The following is a 23406-nucleotide window of genomic DNA, read 5'->3' on the forward strand; positions in this document are numbered from 1 at the left end:
ATGATGATGATGATATTGTTAATAATAACAATGATACTACTACTACTGCTACTGCTACTACTACTACTACTACTAATAATAATAATAATAATAATAATAATAATAATATAATAATAATAATAATAATAATAATAATAATAATAAATAATAATAAAACACAAATAAATAATAATAATTATACTACTACTACTACTAATGATAACAATAATAACAATTATAAAATACAATCATCATCATCATCATCACCTTCCTTTCATAAAAACATCTCTTATGAACTGAATATAGCTGATCGTAGATATCAAGGGAAAAACTCTTAGAATACGTCACCATCTTATAGAATTTAAAGCCTCTCCATGATAAAACAAGAAACGAACATAAACCCGTATTGAGTAGCGTGGAAGGCTTCGTAGCAACTCTTCTTTTGCGATCTATTTTGCATATTACAACTAAACCCTCCCTAGTATCTAATCTATATACTTTTGACATCAGCAACATACAGAAGGATGTTTAGGCAACGAATGTAAAATGAATAGCAGAGCAAGAGGTGTTAACGAATCCCCAGAGCCCTTGACACGACTCGCTTTCTGGTGCAGATTAATCCGATCGTGTTGGACAGAAGAGAAATTGAAAAAAAAAAAAATCGTGACACTGCCCAATGCTATAGTCATTTTTTTTTCTTTTTTCACCGTCACCTACAGTACCCAGTAGTCCGTTCAGTCAGCTGATGTGGAAATGAGTAGGGCAATGGGGAAAAAAAAAAAAAAAGGAGAAAAGAAAGGAAATGAGACGTATGGAAATAAAAAAAAAAATGCAGGATATGAGGAAAGAAAAATAAAAACAAGTGACGCAAGGCTGACAATAATAACGCTGGTTGAGCCGTCACCGCAACACACGAGAAATCGCCCAGCGGAGTGGAAGAGGAGTGCAAAGATCTATCTATTGCCAGACGCCATAATCCCGTAAAGGGTGGCCATTTGACTTTGAGTTATTTGTTTTACGGGAAGGGGCACTAACCCTCCACCAGCCCACTTGTTGACACGTAAGGAGCACGTATGGTTTGGTTACATGGTTACCACCCAGCGTTGTAAATGGTTTCTTGGCTTACAGGAAACCATTTGGCTTGTCACTCAATGTAAAGCCACCTGTAAAGGAAAGAAGAGCAATAAGAAGTGACAGGAAAGATGGGAGAAATAGGAAGAGAGGTGGGCAGACACAGAAAAAAAATGATAAAGGCTAAGGAAGAAGTAGGCAGCACTACATCAAGTGAGTGGATGATGGTCGCCACCACCTACCACTAATAATAAAAATAACAATATTAATTATATTAATGACAACAATAGTAATAAAACATCCAACCATGGAAACAGTACCACGGAAAATAGTCTAATTTCCCTAACAACCGAATTTCGACTACTAATCTGCAATTCTATATCCACTGAGCAAAGAAATTCAATGAGAAAAAAGCCACATTAACACCATTCACATGAAAATAAATTAAAAAATAGTAAAATGGGAAGAAGGGGAGCGGTGTGTAATCTAAGCGTATTAGTATTACTATTTTCATTACCGTACCATTATCATTACCAGCAGTAGTAGTAGTAGTAGTACGGTAGTTATTACGTAGTACGTCTAAATTATTATTATTATTATTATTAACTACCTGTAGCAATAGTAGTAGTAAGAAGTCGACGAAAATACGGGATTATTAGGCTTTCTTAACACCTCTTTCTATGCGATTAGTTTTTATGTATGTATGTATCTCGTTTAAATGTCGACGCAGGTTACATAAATAACATTCATTAAGCTAAAACATGAACACACTAGCATGGATGAAGTGCTTGGCATCCTCCACTGCCGACGAGAACACGGAAAGAGTCAACGCACAAATTTCTTACCTTATCTGCCGCGATATCTCCAGTTCCACACTATTTCCTCTTCTCTAGCTTCTGTATTCTTTTCACAGCACTATAAACTCACTGAATTTATATAGTTTTTACGTATCTAACGCAAATGTCCCAAGATATTGGAGAAAAATACGAGAAGCGTAACGTGTGCAACATTTAAACACCTTCTCCCGCCGATACTGACGCGGAGGAATACATGATCATTCAGGTGTTCACGTCTCAATCTCCCAAGAAAAAAACTAGTTCCTATATAATTTATGGTCACTTTTTACCCATTTTCTGACGTGTTCCTGCTATCAGTCTGCAATGATGTAATAACTCTGCATAGATACTCAATGAAAAATGCCACAAAAGCAATATTTACGGAAAAATCACCTGAAGCGGAAGGTGGGGAGCGGCGATTATTACAAGGGAGCAGCAATTTTATAACACCTGTCCGATAAGGAAATTTTCTACTAGTTATTTGTTACTCATCATGCTTACTATACCTTATTAGTCTAATGTATGCTGTTCATGTCTCCTTAATATCAACTTAGATTGCATTAAGAACACAGCCGGGAATGTAAAAACCCCATGGGAAGAAATAAAGCAGGTAGGATGTGATACTTGAGTGATATATATATATATATATATATATATATATATATATACACTGTATATATATATATATGTACTGTATACAGTCCACCCCATACAACTGGCGGTGAAAAAGTTTACTTAGAACTAAGCACATGGAAACGAGGTATATTTTTACAGTTTTATCCCTACATACACGATTGGGCAATTAACTTCTGAATACTGGTCGTTTTGTAATTGGCTTTGATGACATCCTATCACATTTTCCTAGGCGATTTATTCTACAAATCACGATACATTCTCCTATATGTTACTGATATCGTTTTCTTATCGAACCAGTAAGCACCAATAAAATACAAGAAAATATTGAGGCTTAATATACAGCCTAAGGAACAGGTGTTACGAAATCTACGAAGTCACTTATAATACGAACCCAAGATATGAGATTTTGCAGTAAGAATGAGGAACGGAGAATCCAGAATTTTTCCACGTCTTCTTACGTAAATATGATTTGTTTTTTTCACGAAGGGCAGATAAATTAGTGGCTGGAATTTGTGTGAACCTCGAGTACCCAAGAAAGGTGAGAATATTCCTCGGTATGCTTATAAAGAGGGACGAAGTGGGGAATCATCATCATCATCATCATCATCATCACTATCATCATCATCATCATCATCCAAACCTTTTTCCTCACCTAAAGAATGAGAGTGAATTATGGTTCAGAGCGCGCGCGCACACACACACACACACACACACACACACACACACACACACACACACACACACACACACACACACACATTCACTCACTCTTCAAGCCCCTGAAATCCTGTCTCCACCTCACAGTCACATCATCATCATCATCATCATCATCTTCATCTGTTACTCTAGCCTCATCATCGTACAGTACAATCCCCCGTCTCTCACACATTCACTGTACAAATGAAAGAAAAAGATCTCCTCTAAGGCACAGAATTTTAGCCCAAGGAAAAAAAAAAAATACCGGAGTGTGGGGATGGTGTTGGTCAGAAGAGGCATAAAATATATAAGCTCCAGCACAAAACATGGGAATCGATCAGTTGTCTGTGTGTGTGTGTGTGTGTGTGTGTGTGTGTGTGTGTGTGTGTGTGTGTGTGTGTGTGTGTGTGTGTGTGTGTGTGTGTGTGTGTGTGTGTGTGTTTGTGTGACGTACCCAAGGAAGGCGAGAACATTCCTAAGTGTGGGTATGGTGTTCTCCAGGAGGTGTTCGTAGTGAAGGACGAAGACTGGAGCCTCTGACCACAGCAGCCGGTCCAATATCAGGCTCTCCCAGCGTGGAATAGAGTAGGGGACGAAGAAGCGGAAGCCTGAGAATGAAACAGAAGCGTAAAATTATCTACACACTTATCTATCTTTTATCTTCATATATCTTACTTAGGTATCAATATCTCTTTTCCCTTTATCTAGGTATCTATTTCTTTTACAATGATATATTTAAGTATCTATCTTTAATCTCTATCTGTATTTACGTATTGATCTATCTTTTATCTATGTCCATCTATCTTTATCTTTTTGTTTATCTATCTAGCACATTTCGAATATATACTTACTATATTTCGTATACTTACTATAACACCACCACCACCACCACCACCACCATCATCATCATCAAACAAGCATTTTGTCCTTGTACTCACCATACAACCACCACCATAATCACCACCACCATCATAATCACCACCACCACCACCACCATCACCACCACCACCATCATCATCATCAAACAAGAATTCTGTTCTTTTACTTACCATCACCATCAAACTTCTCCTCATTCAGTTGTTTGACGTGAGATTTTGTTTTCTTGAACTTCCAATACGAAATGATGGTTCTGAGAAAGAAGAAAAGACGAACAAGGGATTAGTGTGTGTGTGTGTGTGTGTGTGTGTGTGTGTGTGTGTGTGTGTGTGTGTGTGTGTGTGTGTGTGTGTGTGTGTGTGTGTGTGTGTGTGTGTGTGTGTGTGTGAGAGAGAGAGAGAGAGAGAGAGAGAGAGAGAGAGAGAGAGAGAGAGAGAGAGAGAGAGAGAGAGAGAGAGAGAATTATCATTTTACAATTTTGAGAAAAAGTAAGAGTTGACTGCTGTTTACACCTTGCTTATATACACGCACTGATACCCTACTGCACTGGGAAAAGCAAGGGTTCTTTGTTCCACCTAATTACTGTGACACTTTTAGCAAGGCTGGCGACACCTCACCGTAGGCAGTAAGTGTTCAGACGGAGCTAGACGAATCCCACAACACAAATGGTAGTCTGTGGTTGTGTGACATTTGACGAGCCTAGAGGTAGGAATGAGTCTCCTTGATTACTAGCCAAATTCAGCCTCCAATCTGACCTCACTTGGCCAATAACCAGGCTGGAAAGGGGTTACGTATCTCTGCCAGAAAAACTAATGTGACATAGTACTTAATGTGACAAGGGGTGCAGAGTGACATGCCCTCCATCGTGACAACATCTGTAGTGTGTCTATGTTTTGGAATACACAAGGGGGTCCGCCTATAGAACTCCACTTGAAACTCGCCTGACACTACCTTGTGTGTTTCGGGAACGGCTCAGTCTGTTGGTGTGGGCGTCGGTGTGACAGTGCAAATAGGAAATGAATATATGGTGCACAGTAGACACTGATAAAGCTGACTTGTGCTGTCCTAATAACACACGAGTAAAGGAGAACTGTATTAGGGCCACCCTGTATAAGGACTGATGCATCGTGTTTTTGGGAGTGACTGGAAATTGTTAGAAATTGCTTGTCTGCCTTAATGAGCCCCGTGCAGTAGGTAGGCATAAAACTACCTCCTCGTCTTCCAGTCCTCCAGTCAGAAATCTTTGACGATACTGAGCACTTTTATCTTCTCGTTCAGACACAATGAAGATACGAGACTCTGGACTATATTATTAAACAAGAATTTGCAAAGTGGAAGCCAAACCCGTATTTTTTTTTTGCATCATCACTGAAGCCCTTGTTCCTGTCTGTTATGTAGGTGTGATGGAAAGCAGTCAAAAAATTTACTCTTTTCACAGGTGTTTTAAAAAAGGAGCGACATAAATGTGAGACTTGCCTCCATCTTCACGTACCGGGTGTTAATAATCTTCACTGCGTTCCTCTTTTTGTTACACCATCAGAAACGTGGCAATTAGAGGCTGGGCTACTCTCTACAGACATAAGACGCAATCATGACCAGTTGCCTTCCCTGAGTAGCATTATGTAAGCAATAAACCCCAAACCCCCTCTGGATTTAAACCCTTTCTAGGCCACATCCGGTTGGGGCATCTTAAACGAATATCCTCCAGGCTTGAAACCATTAACCTTGTCACTAAATGTTGCGTCTCCTAAAGGTAAAACTACATCAGGTGAAAGGACGGTGGGAGCTTTCTATTTCCTTACTTGGCCGGGTTTCGAATGAGGAGGACAGCTGGTAATTTTGGTGCGATCCCCTCATAGCGTTTACCCATGTTGTCCAGGGAGGATTGCACCACGGAATGGGCGTGCGTCTTCTGTACTATGGTGAGTCCGCGTCTGTTCTCCTTCTCACCAAGAAAGCCTGGTGGTGGAAGGAACAGTGGAGAGTAGAAAGGTAAATGACAGTGGAGTGTAGGAAGATCAATGATAGTGGAGAATAGAAAGATAAAATTATGAAAGTGGAGAGTAGGAAGATAGAATATGACAGCAGAGGGGTGGAGAGTAGGGAGATAAAATATGACAGTAGAGAGCAGGAAAATAAATGACAGTGAAGAATAGAAAAAAAAACGATTAGGGGAAAGTAAACGGAAGGAACAAGGAAAAGCGCGCGCGCGCGCACACACACGCACGCACGCACGCACGCACGCACACACACACACACACACACACAGCTAATGACATGTGAGTTCAACAGGTGGTTTGTTTATACGTGACGGAATTGAAACATACCCCATAACCTGTATACTACGTCACTGTTGTATGAAAATTTTGTCTTAATTTATAAGGCAAAAATGAATCTCCTTCGTTCCTAGTCAAATCAATCTTCCATTCAGATTATCCCTAGCCAAAAACTGAGCTAAAAAGGGTAGACGATCTTTGTCATATTGGGAAAATTGAACGATAAAAGAAAATGGCTATGTTAAGGCAAATGAGATGAAGGACTTAAAAAAAAAAAAAAAAAAAAAGGAACGAGTATCATATCATTCGGGAGATCCATACCTCCCCAGTCAAGCTTGTTAGGAATTTTGTTTTAAAGAGAAGGAAACAAATTAACAGGAGGCGGCCATCCATACCCTCTCCAGTGAAACCATTATGTTTGCGATTTATTTTAACGAGTGCAAACAAACTATGGTGGAGGCGATCAAAAGCTTACTCAACTGGGAGGAAATATTTTACCGAGATGCACACAAATACTCTCTCCACACCTCCCCACTGAAACTGAATAGATTGGGGATTTACGTTAATGAGATGAAAATAAGCTGTGGATGCTGCCTGTAATCTCCCCAACGATGCTTTGTATTTTGGGGATTTAAGTAGATTCAGACAAATAAACTGCAGAAGCGACCTTTGTTCCCTTCAATCCAGTGACCTATCTTTCAATTTTCTCATTCCTATTTCCATACGATTTTAGTTTTGGATAAGTTTTTTGAACATAGGGGGAGGGGGTTAGATGTAGCCCTGATTAAGCCTTTCAAAGTTAGACACTCCCTATGGGGAATAAAATCGCCTGGAGCAAGAGTAAATGCGTCACCAGATTGAAGGGATTAATTGCACCACTCTGGAACTGTCCTCTGTATTTCCTTCTGCCTATGATCATCAGTCTTTTAAACGCAATGTGTCCAGGCATCTCGAAAGAAACAGATCTTCAATTTGGCTCTGTTGTTTTTTTGGAGGGAACAATCTTCGGAGCTTCTAGTCTTTGGTTCCTTCTACCTTGCATGAAAAAAAAAGAAAAGTAAACTTACCCCCGTTGACGAGTGACTTGTCGTTGTACACAGACCCCGTGAAGATACCCGTGGTGGCCTCCAGCAGGTAGCGGGTCCAGGTGTTGCCGGAGCATGGGAAAGACACCAGCCGCACCGGAGCCAGACCCACCCCGAACCTGGCAAGACAGGAACTGACTACGTACAGACAGAGAAATAAGTATCTTCCTACAGTTCGACCGATACGCAGGGGAAAAAATCGAACAGTATGAAACAAGCATTAGTAGTGATGGGATTTTCACTGTATTTCGTCAGCTGTAAAAATTTCTTCAGACAGAACTGGAAAGCTAGTTGTTTCTTTGACTGTACAATCGGCTCCAAAAATCTCAATGCCTCTCCTGCTTTTATCTCCGAAAGCGATGTGGAGGGAGAGAGAGGAGAGGAGGGGGAGACCAAGGATGAGACAGTGGGTTTGGGGAGACCAAGGATGAGAAGGAGGGTTGGGGTGGAGAGACATATGAGGGAGGGGGTGTAAGTTGGAGGGATGGCAGTCATATGGCAGAGGACAAGGCGACGTGGAGGCCATTTGTTTGTAGCCACCCGTTACAGGAAATAGGTAGATATAGATAGACAGAACTTAGAAAATCTGTCTGGCGAATCTGCAACACCGGAAACTGATGACGCTGATGTGGCCAATAAATAAATAAATAAATAAATAAATACTAATTTTTAAAGGCCGTGGACAGAAAACAGGAGGGATAACAGAACTTTTGAGGTCGACTGTACACACCTAAAAGAGAGAGAGAGAGAGAGAAAGAGAGAGAGAGAGTCATCTATAGGCGCCAGACAATTATTTACACCTAAACTTGAAATTAATAACAACTCCCATTAATTCACGTAAAATTCCAATCTGCTAATGCGATTATTTAGTGTGTACGATAATTTGTGCGACTGAGTGATGATAATAAAAAAGAAATTGGGATGAAATAAGAGAATAAGGATCAAACTGGCCAATAATTCCTGTGATTTTACCCCTCACTGATCTCAGTATCTATTTTATCTATTATCTTTCTGCCTTTATCTATCTACCTACCTACCTACTAACCTATCAACCTTTCTGTGTCTATCTATCTATCTATCTTTACGAGTGTTTGTCTGCCTGAATGATGATTACAAAGCTTGGTGTTGCAATCAATGAAGCGGCGTGTACTTGGTGATTAGGTCCAGTGCTTTTACTCCTACTTGATCTCAGTACATTTCTATCTATCTATCTACCTATTAACTATCTATCTATCTATCCATCTATCTATTATCTATCTATCTATCTTCCTTTTTTCGAGTACCCCTGGCTGTTTATGTTTTAGTCTATTATATTATCTAGCGAATATCAAACCCTCCGTCTACTTACCTATGAGTATATCTATCAACCTATCTATCTATCTATCTTTATCTAGGGGCCTCTATCTTTCTACCTATCTTCCAGTAACTCTCTCTCTCTCACACACACACACACACACACACACACACACACACACACACACATAGACTGACAGACAAACAGACAAGCAAAAAATTAACTTAACGACCACAGTACCTGGTCCTGTACTTGTAGCAGGGGGTCGTGGGGGGGTCGTCCTTCCACAAGTGCCACTCCTCACCCTCCTGTTGCAGGGGAAGACGACCATCCTCTGTGGGGTGAGGTGAGGGCGGAGATGAGGGGGGAGATGAGGGAGGGGAGGTGAAGAAGGTGAGGGAGGGAAGTGGGGGGAGGTGAGGGGGGAGGTGAGGTGGGGAGATGATGGGGGAGGTGAGGGAGTGAGGTGAGGGAGGGAGATGAGGCGGGGAGGTGAGGGGGGGGAGTGGGAAACTTAACTCCCTGCCCCGTTTCTCGTCGGGTAAGGAGGTCCCTTAACAAATCTTCCTTAGCGATTTAACTGGATATGACTGGTTAATATCCTTTTGTACACTGTCAAAAATACCTAACTGAAGGAGATGAGCACCATGGTCAAGCACACCATGGCGTCTGCTAACCTTACCATCTAATTAATTTCTACTGCACATTGCAATTCAGTATCCCTTCTTGATTTTCTGCTGATGTAAGCCATGTTGATATTAAAGCGATAAAAGTGGCACAATAGAGAATGGAAAGTTGTAAATTAATATGGAAAATAAATCGCTAAGGAGGAGATTTTACGAACACTCCAATGCCATCTTTAGTATGGCTCTGAACACCAGTACTAACACCAGCAAGTAACTCACACCACACGACTACACTATACCACTATACCACTCACATCCAACACAGTTAATAATAATAATAATAATAATAATAATAATGATAATACCACCAACACCACCACCACCACCAATAATAATAATAATAATAATAATAACATCTTCACACAACTAATCCGACCGCCAAGACGTTGATTCACAGGCTTATCACCCTTTTCCTTCAGTAAGTAATCGGGAGGAGGAACTAAGAAAGAGCTGGGTCCTTCCATGTCAAGTCTGTGTTCTGTTTTTAAAAAATGAGTGAGGGGGATGTGACCTGGAGAGAGGAGTGCTTGATGACGTGAGACAGAGTGACATGGAGGTGACTGATCTCTGCCCCTCCCCCCTTCCGGGATTATGACGTCTTGAGAGAGAGAGAGAGAGAGAGAGAGAGAGAGCATAACTCAGAAAACAAATGTGAATGAAGTAAATGGTTACAGACAAACAGGCAGGCAGACACATCAGTAAACAAGGCTGCAGACAAAAGTTAAATTGACAGACAGACACGCAAAGAAAAGGATGAACAGATATATGGACATATAAAAGATTGACGGACACACAAACAGAAATATAAAGAGACAGAACGACAGAGAAAAAACAGGTAGATTTACAGAAAGATTAACTACAGACCGGCTGACAGACAGAGGCAAACAGACGGACAGACAAAAAATAGAAAAGCAGGCAGAAAAAAAAAAACGCAGACAAAATAAACATATCACACACACACACACACACACACACACACACACACACACACACACACACACACACACGCGCGCGCGCGCGCGCGCACACTCACCCAACTTCTGCGAGATAGCCCCATGCAGGATCCTCTTCAGCTTGTCAACATCTGCAACCCAGTAGAGTCGGGAATTACATCTCTATATAGTAGGGGGTCTATTACCTTCAATTCTATAAGCATTTCTAGTATCTCACCCTTAGCAGTTTACTCACATGTCAGTTTTTGGTGGGGTAATACTGTATATTCTGTTTTTAATTATTTAAGAAACTAATTCATTCACCTTAATATGGGCTTCGTCAATCGGCTTTACCTTTTATGCACAGTTTTAATTGCTGTTGTCTTATGTACAGTTTCGTGGTGTGCCCTTGACGCATTATATGAATTTTACTGTTACACGACTATTTTTATCTGTTGTTTATTATACGTACAGAGTACAGTATGTATTTATGTGTATTTGTATATATTTTAGTTATCTCTGTTTTGCTTATATTCTTGTACGGCGGTAATGACCTTTGTTGTTACGCTGCCAAGATATTTTTAGTGTAATCAGTCAACGTTAACACAGCAGAGAGTTTCATCCTTTTGCAGCCTATTTACCGTAGCTCAGTGACAGGATAACACGATATTACGGTCCCACATCCTTTTCATGGTACTTTTATGGAACTAGTAACTATACTCTAGTGTTAGTCCTCTATAATAACTTAAAAGACGTAAGCGCCCTTCATCCCTTTCTCCTCCCACGACCCAGGCTTTATAGTTTCAGCATGTCCACTGACTGCATGGCCTGGTTGACTACTAAGTTCATGAGCTGGTAAAGATATCTGCACTCTTCACATCAGCAAACTGAGCCGTCCTCACATGACAAAAGATGCGGCCAGGTGAAATCTCATGAGGGGCTCCATAATTATAAGCAAACCCGTATTTTACATGCACTGTGACAGAATTACGACTGATGAATTTCGACAGTTCAGTATGCATATAAAATACTACGTTGTTTTTACTCTAACCTAACCTGAAATTGACCTCCCTCCATCTTGAATGAAGAGTTGCAACAATAGATTAGGAACGGAATACGGTGCTAGTCACGAAGAGTGCTATGGAAAGGATACAGAGCCATGGTGTTGCCGTGTTCTGCCACTGACCCACATGAAACTGGTTGCAAAAGAACGAAATTCAGGGTCAAGTTAGGGTAAAAGGAGTATAGTGCTTTCCCGTGTAGCGAAAAGTTTTATCCCACATCAGCACTGCGTTTTACTGAATTACTTTTTCATGTGAGGCGGTATAGAGAGAATAGTATCCTGTGGTCCTCATATGATACGTCTCTTCCATTCCGTCGGGGGATTTCTCATGTATTGCCAGGACTGCCCAATCAACGTTACCAGTGTTTAACGTGCATCATTTACCTATTCCCTAGTCCCACTGCCTCGCCCACACCAGCAAACTGAGCCGTCCCCCCATCACACAAGACTGAAATTTACGAATGTTCCTGTATATTTTATCATCTGTTTATGGCGAGTGGATGAAAATTTTGCCGAGTGATGAGGATTTTGATGCACACACTTTTGATCAGATACATAATGAATCTATGTATATGAACCCGGTGGACTGCAGGCTGAAGTTATCCTTATCTCGCAAATCCACCATCCTCCCTTTGGTGGAAAGGAAGTGATTGAAGGGATGTCTGTATAATCAGGCAGTGGATCTGTCTGGTTATGTCAGTGACACGGCGTGAAGAGGCTCCTCTCCAGCACCTGCAAGTATAATTTTTTCCCTTCCTTTCCTTTCTCTCTCTCTCTCTCTCTCTCTCTTAAGCAGATCAAGGGAAAGACAGTGTAAGCTGTTTCCATGCCTCTTAATCTTTCTTTAAACACTAATCTTGGCTACAGCAAGGAAATAATCGTAAGTGTGTCTATGAATCGAACTCCAGTACACAAGAACAACCAACCAAATCTCAGACAGTACGAGTACACATCTCTTTTCACTGGAAATTCTGTTTATCTAGTCAAGTACAGCAGTTCATCAGTCAGTTCATTTATCTGTGCGTGATCTATCAATCTTTCTATTTATTTATCTATCTATGTATTTATCTATTTATATGTCTGTCTCCCTACTCAACATATCTACCTGTTGCCTGATGCCCCATCCTGTGAGCGGTTCCCATAAAAAAATAATCTTCACTTGCATCCTCACCTGTCTCCGTGTCGGCATTCTTCGGCACTGGTTTCTTGTCAGTTCGAGCCCCTCCATGTGATGCTGGGGAGGAGCTGTTGGTTGGGGAGGGGACGAGGAAGAAGAGAAAGATGTAGATTAGTAAACGAACAGAGAGATAAAAAGACAGACAATACAGACAGAAATAGAAGAGCGGGTAGTTGGGAGGGGATGGGGGAGTGAGGAGAGGAGGGGAGTGGATTAAAAGACGGAGAGAGAGAGAGAGAGAGAGAGAGAGAGAGAGAGAGAGAGAGAGAGAGAGAGAGAGAGAGAGAGAGAGAGAGAGAGAGAGAGAGAATAAATATGGAAACAGATGGAAAGGTGGGTAGTTGGGAGGGGATCGGGGCGAAGAACAGGGCAGTGAATTACACGTAAACATAAACAAAGTAAACAGATACAGAATTAGGAAGGTATGTGGTGGGGAGGGAAGAGCGAAGGGGGTGCACCAGTAAACCAAAAGACAGACATAAAGATCAGAGTACATAAAGAAACTGACCTATAAATACATAAACACAAGCACCTACACTCGCTGCTCTCGTTCCTGCCATATCACCTTCTCAGAGAACGTCAACCTGAACCAAACTCAGAAAGCCAGGTATTGGATCTTAGTGCTTACGTGTCAAGAAACATTAATAATCGTTTTTCAGGGTTTGCTGTTATGCTATAGATACAGGGAGATCCATTAATAGAGCTCATTTTACAATCTCGTTTAATGGTACCGTGTGTTGCAAGGATGGCTCTGTCTGCTGGTGTGGGCGTGGGTGTGGAAGTAGGGGTAGGAAACGAATAAATGATGCAGGGTTGACACTGATAACCCTGACCGACCCGTCCTCAAAATACACGAAAAATTGCCAGGCGGAGTGTTGAAGGAACGTTATATATGAACCACCCTGTGTGCATATAAACTCAGGGCTAAGAGTATAGTTGATAGATAGTTGAGTTTGGGTAGGAGTGGGAGAACTTTCATGGGGATAGGACACCAACTGGGGGAATGGAAGAGAGAGATTAACAGACAAATAGAAATAGTTAACTGGAATAATCATGCTTGTAGATAATCCTTACTGCGTAGCAAAAATGTAAAATATGGGTCATTACTGAGTAGTGAGAAAATAGCCCCTAGTCCCTGCAATCCAATGTTGGTACCTCCAGACGATTTCATTCGTCATATTAGACTAGTAGCCATAGATGCTACAGTCCCAAGCTTATCAGAACGTAAACCTAGTGGACTGAAGGAAGAAGCTGTCCCAATTCTATAGTCTTCTATCCTCTTTTCCGGGGATACAGAGGGAGGTGAGGGACGTTTGTTTAACCAGGTAGCAGAGCAGCTCAGTTATATCAGTGCCACCACAGGAAGGCATCCCTCTCACGCACAAGAACTTGAACCTATAAATACTACTCTTGGAATCTTACTTGTTCATGAAAAGGAAGAGGAGGCGGAAGAGGCCGATGACGACCAAAGTCACGATGTACAGGGCTAGTCGTCTCATCCTGGGGTCTGGCGGGTTAAGATGAGGGGTTTAGAGAGGTAGAGGGGGTTGAGAGACGTCGGGATAGAGAAACTGACGAAAGAGGAGAATTTGACAGAAACTGAGGAAAGAAGATAGGTCGAAAGAAGTAGGGATAGAGAAGATGAAGAAAGGCGAGGGGTTGGAAGAGAGGCAGAAGGGTGAGAGAAGTGAGGAGGGGTTTAGAGAAGAAATGGAGATAAAGAGAAAGGACTGAATGAGTGGAGGTACAGAGGAGGGAGTAGCGGAGAGGAAGGAAAGTGGCTGAGGGGAAAGAGAGGAATTAATACAATTGGGGAGCGGATGGGGATGAGGGGATGAGAGGCAGGAGGAAGGACTGAGAGAGTAAGAGTGGAGAAATGGAGGATGAAAGAACATAGGAAGAGGCAGACGATGGCCACAATGTACAAGGTTAATCATCTTATGCTGAGGCCTGGAGGACTAAGAGAAGGATATGGAAGATGAGAGAACTACCACAGCACCATAATGATACTTAACTTATTCGTTTTTTTTTTTTTAATATTAGTTTAAGCATTAATTCCTAAATGCACGAACGAATAATGCACACGTATCCCTAATATGTCAGGGGTATAAAAATTACACACACACACACACACACACACACACACACACACACACACACACACATACATTTCACATAAAACTTTCGCCATACTGCTATATTGCTGCTTTCTGTTTCACTCACTCTACCTTCTCGAGCAAACTTTCTTTCCTACTAACAACTCTATTAAAAAAAAAAAACACACGAATGGATGAGAGAACTGGAGGTAAAGGATGGAGGAAGAGAGAGAAGAGGAAGGGTTGAAAGAGTGGAAGCAGAAAGGAGGAGGAGCTGAGTAGAAAGAAGAGGTCTGAGAAGAGGGGAGAGAGGTGGAGAGGATGGGAAGGGATGGAAGACGATGAAGAAGTGTAGGTAAGGAAATGAAGGAATTTAGGCGAGAGGAAAAATTTAAAAGTACAGATGAGCATACAGGGCAAGCAGGAGGGGATGAAAGCAAGTGAGTGAATTTAAAGAGGTAAGAGGCTGGGTTACGAGGAAAGAGGGTGGGTTAAGAGAAGGATGGAGGGCTTGAGGGAAGTGTGAAGAGGAGGATAAGATTTCTTACTTACAAACCGATGGGTAAGTAATTCTTCCTTGACGTAACTTACTGATCTCCTGAGTTATTCCCCTTTGACTTGCCGACCTACAATTGACTGACGGACTTACGGAATAACGCGGGTGTACGAGACTGAGCGAAAAGGGGGTAGCAGACGAAACTAACTTCACTGATCAGCAGTAACCCTCTGACTGACAGGACAGCGTACGTGTAAGCAAGGTGGAGGAGGAGGGGGAGGGGAGGGAAGGTGAGAGACAGGGAGGGGAGACGGTAATAGAAGAGGGGGAGGGAAGGCGAGAGGCAGGGAGGGGAGACGGTAAAAGAAGAGAGAGAGAGAGAAAAGAAAGAAGGAAAAAGTGAAAATGTGAGAGACTGAGGAGGAGAAAAGGACAACGAGAATGAAGAAGAAATACGGTACAAGAGGCTCATATAAAAGGATATGGATGAAAAATAAATAAAACAGTAAAGAATGGCACACAAATAAAGCTTGCCAATAAAAGTGCTGAGAGTGCATAATGGAAGCTAATATTAAAGGTAAAATACACGTGCAGGTGTGAGATACAGGTGTGAGATAAGCAGGTGTTGGTGGTACTGACCAAAGAAAAAAAAAAAAAAGGAAGTATTTGGTAAGCACTTGACGCGAAAGAATTTGACACCGACGAAGGCTACTAAAAAATATCCGATAATTTTGGGTAGTACAGAAGACTTCGTAACTCATCTTTCTTACCGAATTATTTTACCATATTAAGCTCTGGCAAGCTATTCCTAAAGCTTTATTGGAGCTGGAGAGGGAGGCCTTCATGTGGTAGCACCAATATCACCGAGCTGCACCACTGCCTTGTTATCCAGGTGTCCCTCATCTCCCTCCCTGACCCTCAAAATGAAGATGATGGACAGCAGGACGACTTCTTCAGCCGCAGTCCACAGAGTTCACATTCATTTGTGTCAGGTTGTAACTACTACTACTAGTACTACTACTACAGTTACTACTGCTACTAATAAAGTTTCAGTATTGACACAGTTTGCATCAGTAACATACAAGAGGACAGTGAGGTGCAATGCCCAGGATAAAGTGCTGAGCAAAAGGTGTAACGAAACCTCCCTAAGCCACCTAGAGTACGACTTAGTGCAAATAAATCTACCTCACTCTGACACACCCGCTTTCACGAGGCTGTCATATATCGCACGCTTGTGACCTTCAGCAGAACTCTTTGACATTAACTGGGCGAAGATCTTATTTATCTTTTAGCTGTTTATTTTAGGAAGCTCAGAGAGAGAACAGGATAATACTAAGTCACTATATTCTTTCCACAGCACATCTTCGTGGCTAGCAATCACGATGGAGACAAGGCAATTTTAGGCCAAGTGACACTGATATGAGTATAGTCATATTAACCTTTTTAGGACATCATGAACTATACTGATAACTGAGAAGGTCATCTTAGCTCTCCTGCAATATCATTATTATTATCTATTATTATTATTATTATTATTATTATTATTATTATCATCATCATTATTATTATTACCTGTGCCTCTTCCTGTACAACTGTGTTTTAATCTATGTCTCTCTCACCTAGGTTCACTGTTACCTATTCTGACATTTAATACCTTCCTATGAACGGAGGTTAGGAGAATCGCGCCTGAAGGTGTTATACTTTCGATAATTTCATTTGGAAGTGAAACCTAAGACGTGAGTAACGCAGAACTTTACAGGTCATAGGCTGTGGAGATGACCTTTTTCATAACACCTGTGATCATGAGCAGGACTGATAAGTAACAAAAAAATTAATGAGAATTTTGGAATGCATCAAAGTACGATGTGAGATGTGGAATTGCTGAATAGACAAAATGGAATACACTGAGATGGTATGAGGATGTCTACAGAATACATGCAGAGGGGGTGACAACAAGCCTTTGAAAGCCAGTTTAAGGCAAAGCTGGAAGTGGCAGATCTTATGGAAGGGAGTGGAACAGTGTATTGGTGACAGAAGAGAATGTGTGTGTGTGTGTGTGTGTGTGTGTGTGTGTGTGTGTGTGTGTGTGTGTGTGTGTGTGTGTGTGTGTGTGTGTGTGTGTGTGTGTGTGTGTGAGAGAGAGAGAGAGAGAGAGAGAGAGAGAGAGAGAGAGGACAAAGTAGATTGGATGCCGTTGTCATCGCTGTCTCTTAACTAGGAGGCAGCATGGACACGGAGATGATGATGATGATGATGATGATGATGATGATGATGATGATGATGGTTATAGTGATGGTGATGATGATGATGATGATGATTAACCCCAGTCTGTCATTTATGCATCAATCTTGCTGCCTCCAGACGATTTTCTTACACTTTAGAGAGCTCCCTGGCAAAGAAGGGATTAATGAAGACTGGATTTGTTTCCTTAAGTTTGATTAGTCTCTCCTATCCAGAAAAAAAATCGTGGCAAGAATATGATTAATAGTGCGTCTTTGAATTAAACAATAAATAAAAATGTTAATAAAAATTGTCTAAAGGAAGCATGAATATGATTAATTGGACGTCTCTGTAAAAATGAAAAAAAAAAAAAAAAAGTTCGTCTTTGCATAGAAAATGAAAAGAAGTTAATAAAAAATTCTAGAGGTAGCAAGAATATGATTAATTGTCTATCTATCTATCTATATACCTAGGCTGCTTCCCCCAAGGAAAGGGAGGTAACCGAGAAAGGACGACACACTCTCCATTTACTCATCCATTCAAACACATTCATTCACATCTTAGCCCCAAAGGGGAGAAAGGACAGATCCTCACCGCACCACACCGCACAAGGGTCAACTGCGCAATGCAATCAGTGACATCCGCAGCAGGGCCCGACAGCAGAACTGGTTTACCCCTGCCACATCATAACAGACCCATCCCCTTACCCGCACCTGACCTGACTAGCTGATCAGACCAAATGCGGGAGAATATCCCCTCAGGGCTGCGTCATCACTTATTCATTCACAATTTCTCTCCATTTATTTCTGTCACGCACAGCCACTCTTCCTTGCTCAACAGACATCCCTCTCGCATCCAGCGCTCTCTTCACACTGTCCATCCATCCTATTCGTGGTCTTCCTCTCAGCCTTACACCTCTCACATCAGATCTAGTTATCTTCTTCACCAATCGCTCATTATCCATTCTCTCCATATGCCCAAACCATCGCAACACCCTCTGCTCAACTCTACCAGCCATCTCCCGAACAACTCCAGTTCTCCTTCGCACTTCATCATTTCGCACCCGATCCATACGCGTCACTCCACACATACTCCTCAGACACCTCATCTCCATTACATTCAAACTTTTCCTCTCTGCTACACCCATATTCCATGTTTCAGCCCCATATAATGCAGTCGGTACCACAACACCCTCATACAGCCTTCTCTTTACATCCATTCTAAGCGAACGACATTTAAACACTTTTTTCATTCCTCCCAGTACCTTTCCAACTTCATTTATTCTAAACTTCACTTCAGCATCTATTCTTCCATCCACAGCAACATGTGACCCTAGATATTTAAAACAATCTACCTCCTCAAGCAACTCACCATTCAAAACTATATTCATCCCCCTACCATCTATCAACCTCGTACACTTCATCACTTTACTCTTATTCTCATTTACTTTCAATTTCCTCCTTTCACACACCCTTCCAAACTCCTCTACCAACTGTCTCAATCTCTCCTCTGAATCAGTCACCAGTGCAGTAACATCTGCAAACAGCAGCTGCTTCAGATTCCACTCTCCACCATCAACATTTACCAGACTCAGACCACACTCTTGCATTCACCTCCCTTACAACACCATCCATGTAAATATTAAACAACCAAGGCGACATCACACATCCCTGTCGCAGCCCCACTTTCACGGGAAACCAATCACTCACAGCATTTCCCACTCTTACACACGCTCTACTATTTACATAAAAACTTTTCACCCCTTTTAGTAACCTACCATCAAGTCCAATCTTAAAACAGTCCACAAAGCCTCCCTATCAATTCTATCATACGCTTTCTCTAAATCCATAAATGCCCAAAACACATCCTTGCCTTTCGCTAAATACTTTTCACACACTTGTCTCACAGCAAATACCTGATCAACGCATCCCCTCCCTCTCCTAAAGCCACACTGCTCATCACTAATCACTCCCTCTGTACCCTCTCTAACTCTCATAATTAACACTCTACCATACACCTTACCTACAACACTCAATAGACTTATACCCCTAAAGCAAGTACATTCATACTTATCACCCTTGCCTTTATACAATGGGACCACATAGGCACTTGCCCAGTCAATTGGCACCATACCTTTCTCAAAGCACACATTCAATAATCTTACTAACCAGTCAACAATAGTCACTCCACCACCCTTCAGGCATTCCACAGCACACCCATCCATACCTGCAGCTTTCCCTGTTTTCATCTCCTTTACTGCCTTCTCCACTTCCTCCTTCGTGATCAAAGAATCATTCAACTCTCCCAACACATTTATTCCTTGCACCCTTCCATCCGCCACAATCTCAGCCACCCTTTCCTCCTCTACATTTAACAATCTTTCAAAATACTCTGCCCATCTCTTCCTTACTGCATCCATCTCAGTTAACATTTTAAGTCTGTATAAAAAAATGAAAAAAAAAAAAAAAATTAGAAACTGTCTATAGGTAGCAAGAATGATTAATAGTAGGTCCATATACAATAAAAGGGGAAAAAATCTTACACATCGCCAATCTTACGTGTGTTTTCCATTCACGCCACTGACCGCCACATACGGTCGGTCGTGTCGCTTTACGCTTTAATGGACACGGGTTACAAGGAAGAGACAGGTGTGGTCGTTCAGTGGCCGTCAGAAGCAGGTGACTGAAAGGTGTGTGGCACGTGTAATACGGGTGAGGTGGGGCGGAGGATACGTCTTACTCTCGCGGCCTAGGAAACTCCCTGACACATCTCCCTCACCAGCTTAATTCGATGTAGGGCGTCTCATGGGAAGTGTACCTTATTCTAGATGGTGATTCTTGGGCTAATTTTGAATAATAAAGGCGGGCATTTTTTGAGTAATAAATATTACATCAACATGGGTCTAATTATCTGCCGCCTCGGAGCTACAATTACTGATGGCCTAATGGGCGAAAATGTCCTCCCTCATAATTCACCCATATAGTCACAATTAATGGCAGCTCTGTAAGGGATGGTAACCGAACCCAATCCATACTCATTTTGCTCTAACTTGGCCTAAAACTGTCATCTCCCCATCTCAAATTCTGTGTTGAAACAATAAGCTGAAACTAAAACGCGAAGCGAGTTACGAAGAAGTGCCGTGGTAAGGATTCTGAGCAGTAATATTGCCTTGTTCCGTCACTGAGCGCCGTGAAACAAGCTGCAAAACGACGAACATCTTTCCGTGCGGGAACATCATCAAATGTTTTATTTTGTTATTCTCTCTCACGTTCTTTCTGCAAACTATATCCATACTGGGTTGATGAATACGTTTTTCCCAAGTATATAATGTATGAATTGGATCTGGAAAGAAGAACATGGTGAAACAGTGAATGAAAAACGGCTTCATCTTGCAGCACCAAAGCACATACTGACACACTCAAAAGAAGTACACAGTGGCGGGATATTAGGAAACATTACAGTTCAGAAGCGAGAGTACAGAAGAACAGAAAAAAAGTGACCAAAGAAAAACAAACAGCAACCGGCCTAACAGTCCTTACGAAGCAATACAAATGATACAAGAAAAGCTCGTTGATGTAACAGAGAAGGCATCAACTGTTGTCTGTTAGATCAAAATAAGAACAGTCATATATGTTAAGGGAAATAATAGAAATGCATGATAACAGAAACAAGAGTGATCACTGATGGAGAAGTCCTGCAATAATGGTGAGGTTTACAGCATTCTCCTCCTTCCCATCTCGACGCCTTTCACTAAACCCTGGGAATACAACGGAGTACAAAGATCACAGGAGTGGATTAAATGAAGTTACAGACGTGATCATAGAGAAGAGGTTATTAGAAAATGGTACTTGTGTTAGTACTGGTAATGATAATAAGATGATGATAATAATAATAATAATAATAATAATAATAATAATGATAATAATAATAATAACAATAATAATAATAATAATAATAATAATAATAATAATAATAATACGAACAAACTAGGAAGTAAGTAACAATAACAATACAGTACTACCAACAACAGCAGCAAAAATAATGATGATGACAATGATGATGATGATGATGATGATGATGATGATGATGATGATAAGAATAAAAGATGACCAAGTACTCAGCACATAATACAACAGTCGCACCCTAAAAAAAAAAATAAAAAAAATAAATAAAAAATGTCAGGACCATTCCTTTGACCTTGCACTGTGTCTTTGAACTCTGACCGACTGTTCTCAAAAAATGATCTCACTTCCTCCTTGCCTGACCCTCAACATTTCCACTAACAACTAGTCCCAATCAGATTAAAAACCATTTCAAGTGACATTGCCCGGTGAATTTCTTTTGACCTATGATTCCCAAATTCAAATAACTCCTTGGCTGACCTTCAAACCTTCCTCGAACTTTGGTCAAAATCGGATCAAAACTGACACAGACAGACAGACAGACAGACACACACACACACACACACACACACACACACACACACACACACACACACACACACATATAAACAAAGCGAAATAATTTACCCGAAAGCTCCAGCCGCAGGTGTAATAATAATAATAATAATAATAATAATAATAATAATAACAATAACAATATTAACAATAATAATAATAATAATAATAATAATAATAATAATAAAGGCTCTCTCATACATTCATCGGCTCATCATCACAGTCATACCTAACTTACCGTCTTTTACCTTCAATAAAACTCTTCATACAATCATGCAAAGAACACTCCTACCCCCTTCCACTCTCCCCTACTCTTCTCCCCATCTTTCCCTCCCCCACCCTTCTCCCCATCTTTCCCTTCCTCACCCTTCTCCCCATCTTTCCCTCCCTTACCCTTCTCCCCATCTTTCCCTCCCCCACCCCCTCTGGGCCTGGGGTCTTACGGCAATAGTGGAATGTTTGGGTTTCATTTGGCCGGGTTTGTTTCGTGGGGAGTGAGACAGACAGACAGACAGATACACACACATACACACACACACATTAGCTGGTGGACAGAGAGAGAGAGAGAGAGAGAGAGAGAGAAATTCTGATTAAACAGCCTGAATTTAGCAAGAATAAAGAAGAGTAAGTCGCTAAGTCTAAATGAAAAAAAAATAATAATCTCTTCCTTTACTTAGGCCAAATATAATCGCCCGTCCGTAGGCAGAATAAAATAAATACTAGTAATCTTATAAATCTTTCCAATTATTTTATCTTTTATATTGGGTTCTTTATTCTCTAGGGCGATTCTATTCATTTCAATTGCCATCTCTCGTAATGATGGTGTTAAAATCTCTCTTTACTCTTCCTTCACACTTTTTTCTTCTCTCTCCTTTCCTCTCTCTCCATTTTTTTCCCTTTTCCCTTCTCGATTCCTTCGTCTCTTCATATCTTTTCTTTTTCTTCTGTCATTGTATCCCCACTTCTCACATTCTCTCTCTCTCTCTCTCCCCCCCCCCCTCTCTCTCTAAGATCCTTTTCCTTCCTCCTATCCATGCATTTCTCGATATTCTTTCCTTTTCCCATTTTTCCCTCCTCCTCCTTCCCCTACGTATCCCCTTCCCCTTGCATTCTCTCCGGCTCCCATCTCTTCCCTTTTCCCCTCATCATCCATTTTCCCCTCTTCCCCTTTCTTGACTGCGGGATGAAACGACAAAATTAGACTCCAGACTGATTTATCCCGTATACCAAAGTTTGTGCTGAAAGGGAGGGGTGGGGGGGAGAAGGGAAGGGTGTGGGGCGAGGAGGGGTGGGGCGAGGAGGAGGAGGGGAGAAGCAAGGTGGGCATGGGGGAGAATTGGTGAGGGACAGGGGGAGAGTTGAGGGAGGGGTGGGGGAGAAACAGCGAGGGCGAATGATTGAGAGAGAATGAGGGAACTGGGAGTGGGGTGGAGAAGTGAGGAAGAAGACGGTGAGAAGCGAGGAAGAGGGGAAGGACTGGGGAGGAAGAGGAAAAGGAACGAGGAGCAGAACGGAAAGGTAGTGTGTGTG

General features: G+C 41.5%; 1 protein-coding gene across 1 annotated transcript in view; it reads right to left on the reverse strand.

Annotated features, from left to right (window-relative positions):
- LOC145415704 (sialate:O-sulfotransferase 1-like) overlaps positions 1 to 23406 on the reverse strand; it is a 49550-nt gene that overhangs the window by 4598 nt on the left and 21546 nt on the right. Inside the window, exons 2-7 of the mRNA XM_080284928.1 lie at positions 10469 to 10519; positions 8990 to 9083; positions 7438 to 7574; positions 5897 to 6053; positions 4268 to 4347; positions 3673 to 3826 (exon numbers count right to left, since the gene is read on the reverse strand). Coding sequence (XP_080141054.1) covers positions 3673 to 3826; positions 4268 to 4347; positions 5897 to 6053; positions 7438 to 7574; positions 8990 to 9083; positions 10469 to 10519 — 673 coding nt within the window. The remainder of the gene's footprint in view (positions 1 to 3672; positions 3827 to 4267; positions 4348 to 5896; positions 6054 to 7437; positions 7575 to 8989; positions 9084 to 10468; positions 10520 to 23406) is intronic.

Source organism: Coenobita brevimanus, chromosome 13 (assembly GCF_032717465.1).
Source record: "Coenobita brevimanus isolate Jiangsu-jjx chromosome 13, ASM3271746v2, whole genome shotgun sequence".
Taxonomy (NCBI): Eukaryota; Metazoa; Arthropoda; class Malacostraca; order Decapoda; family Coenobitidae; genus Coenobita; species Coenobita brevimanus.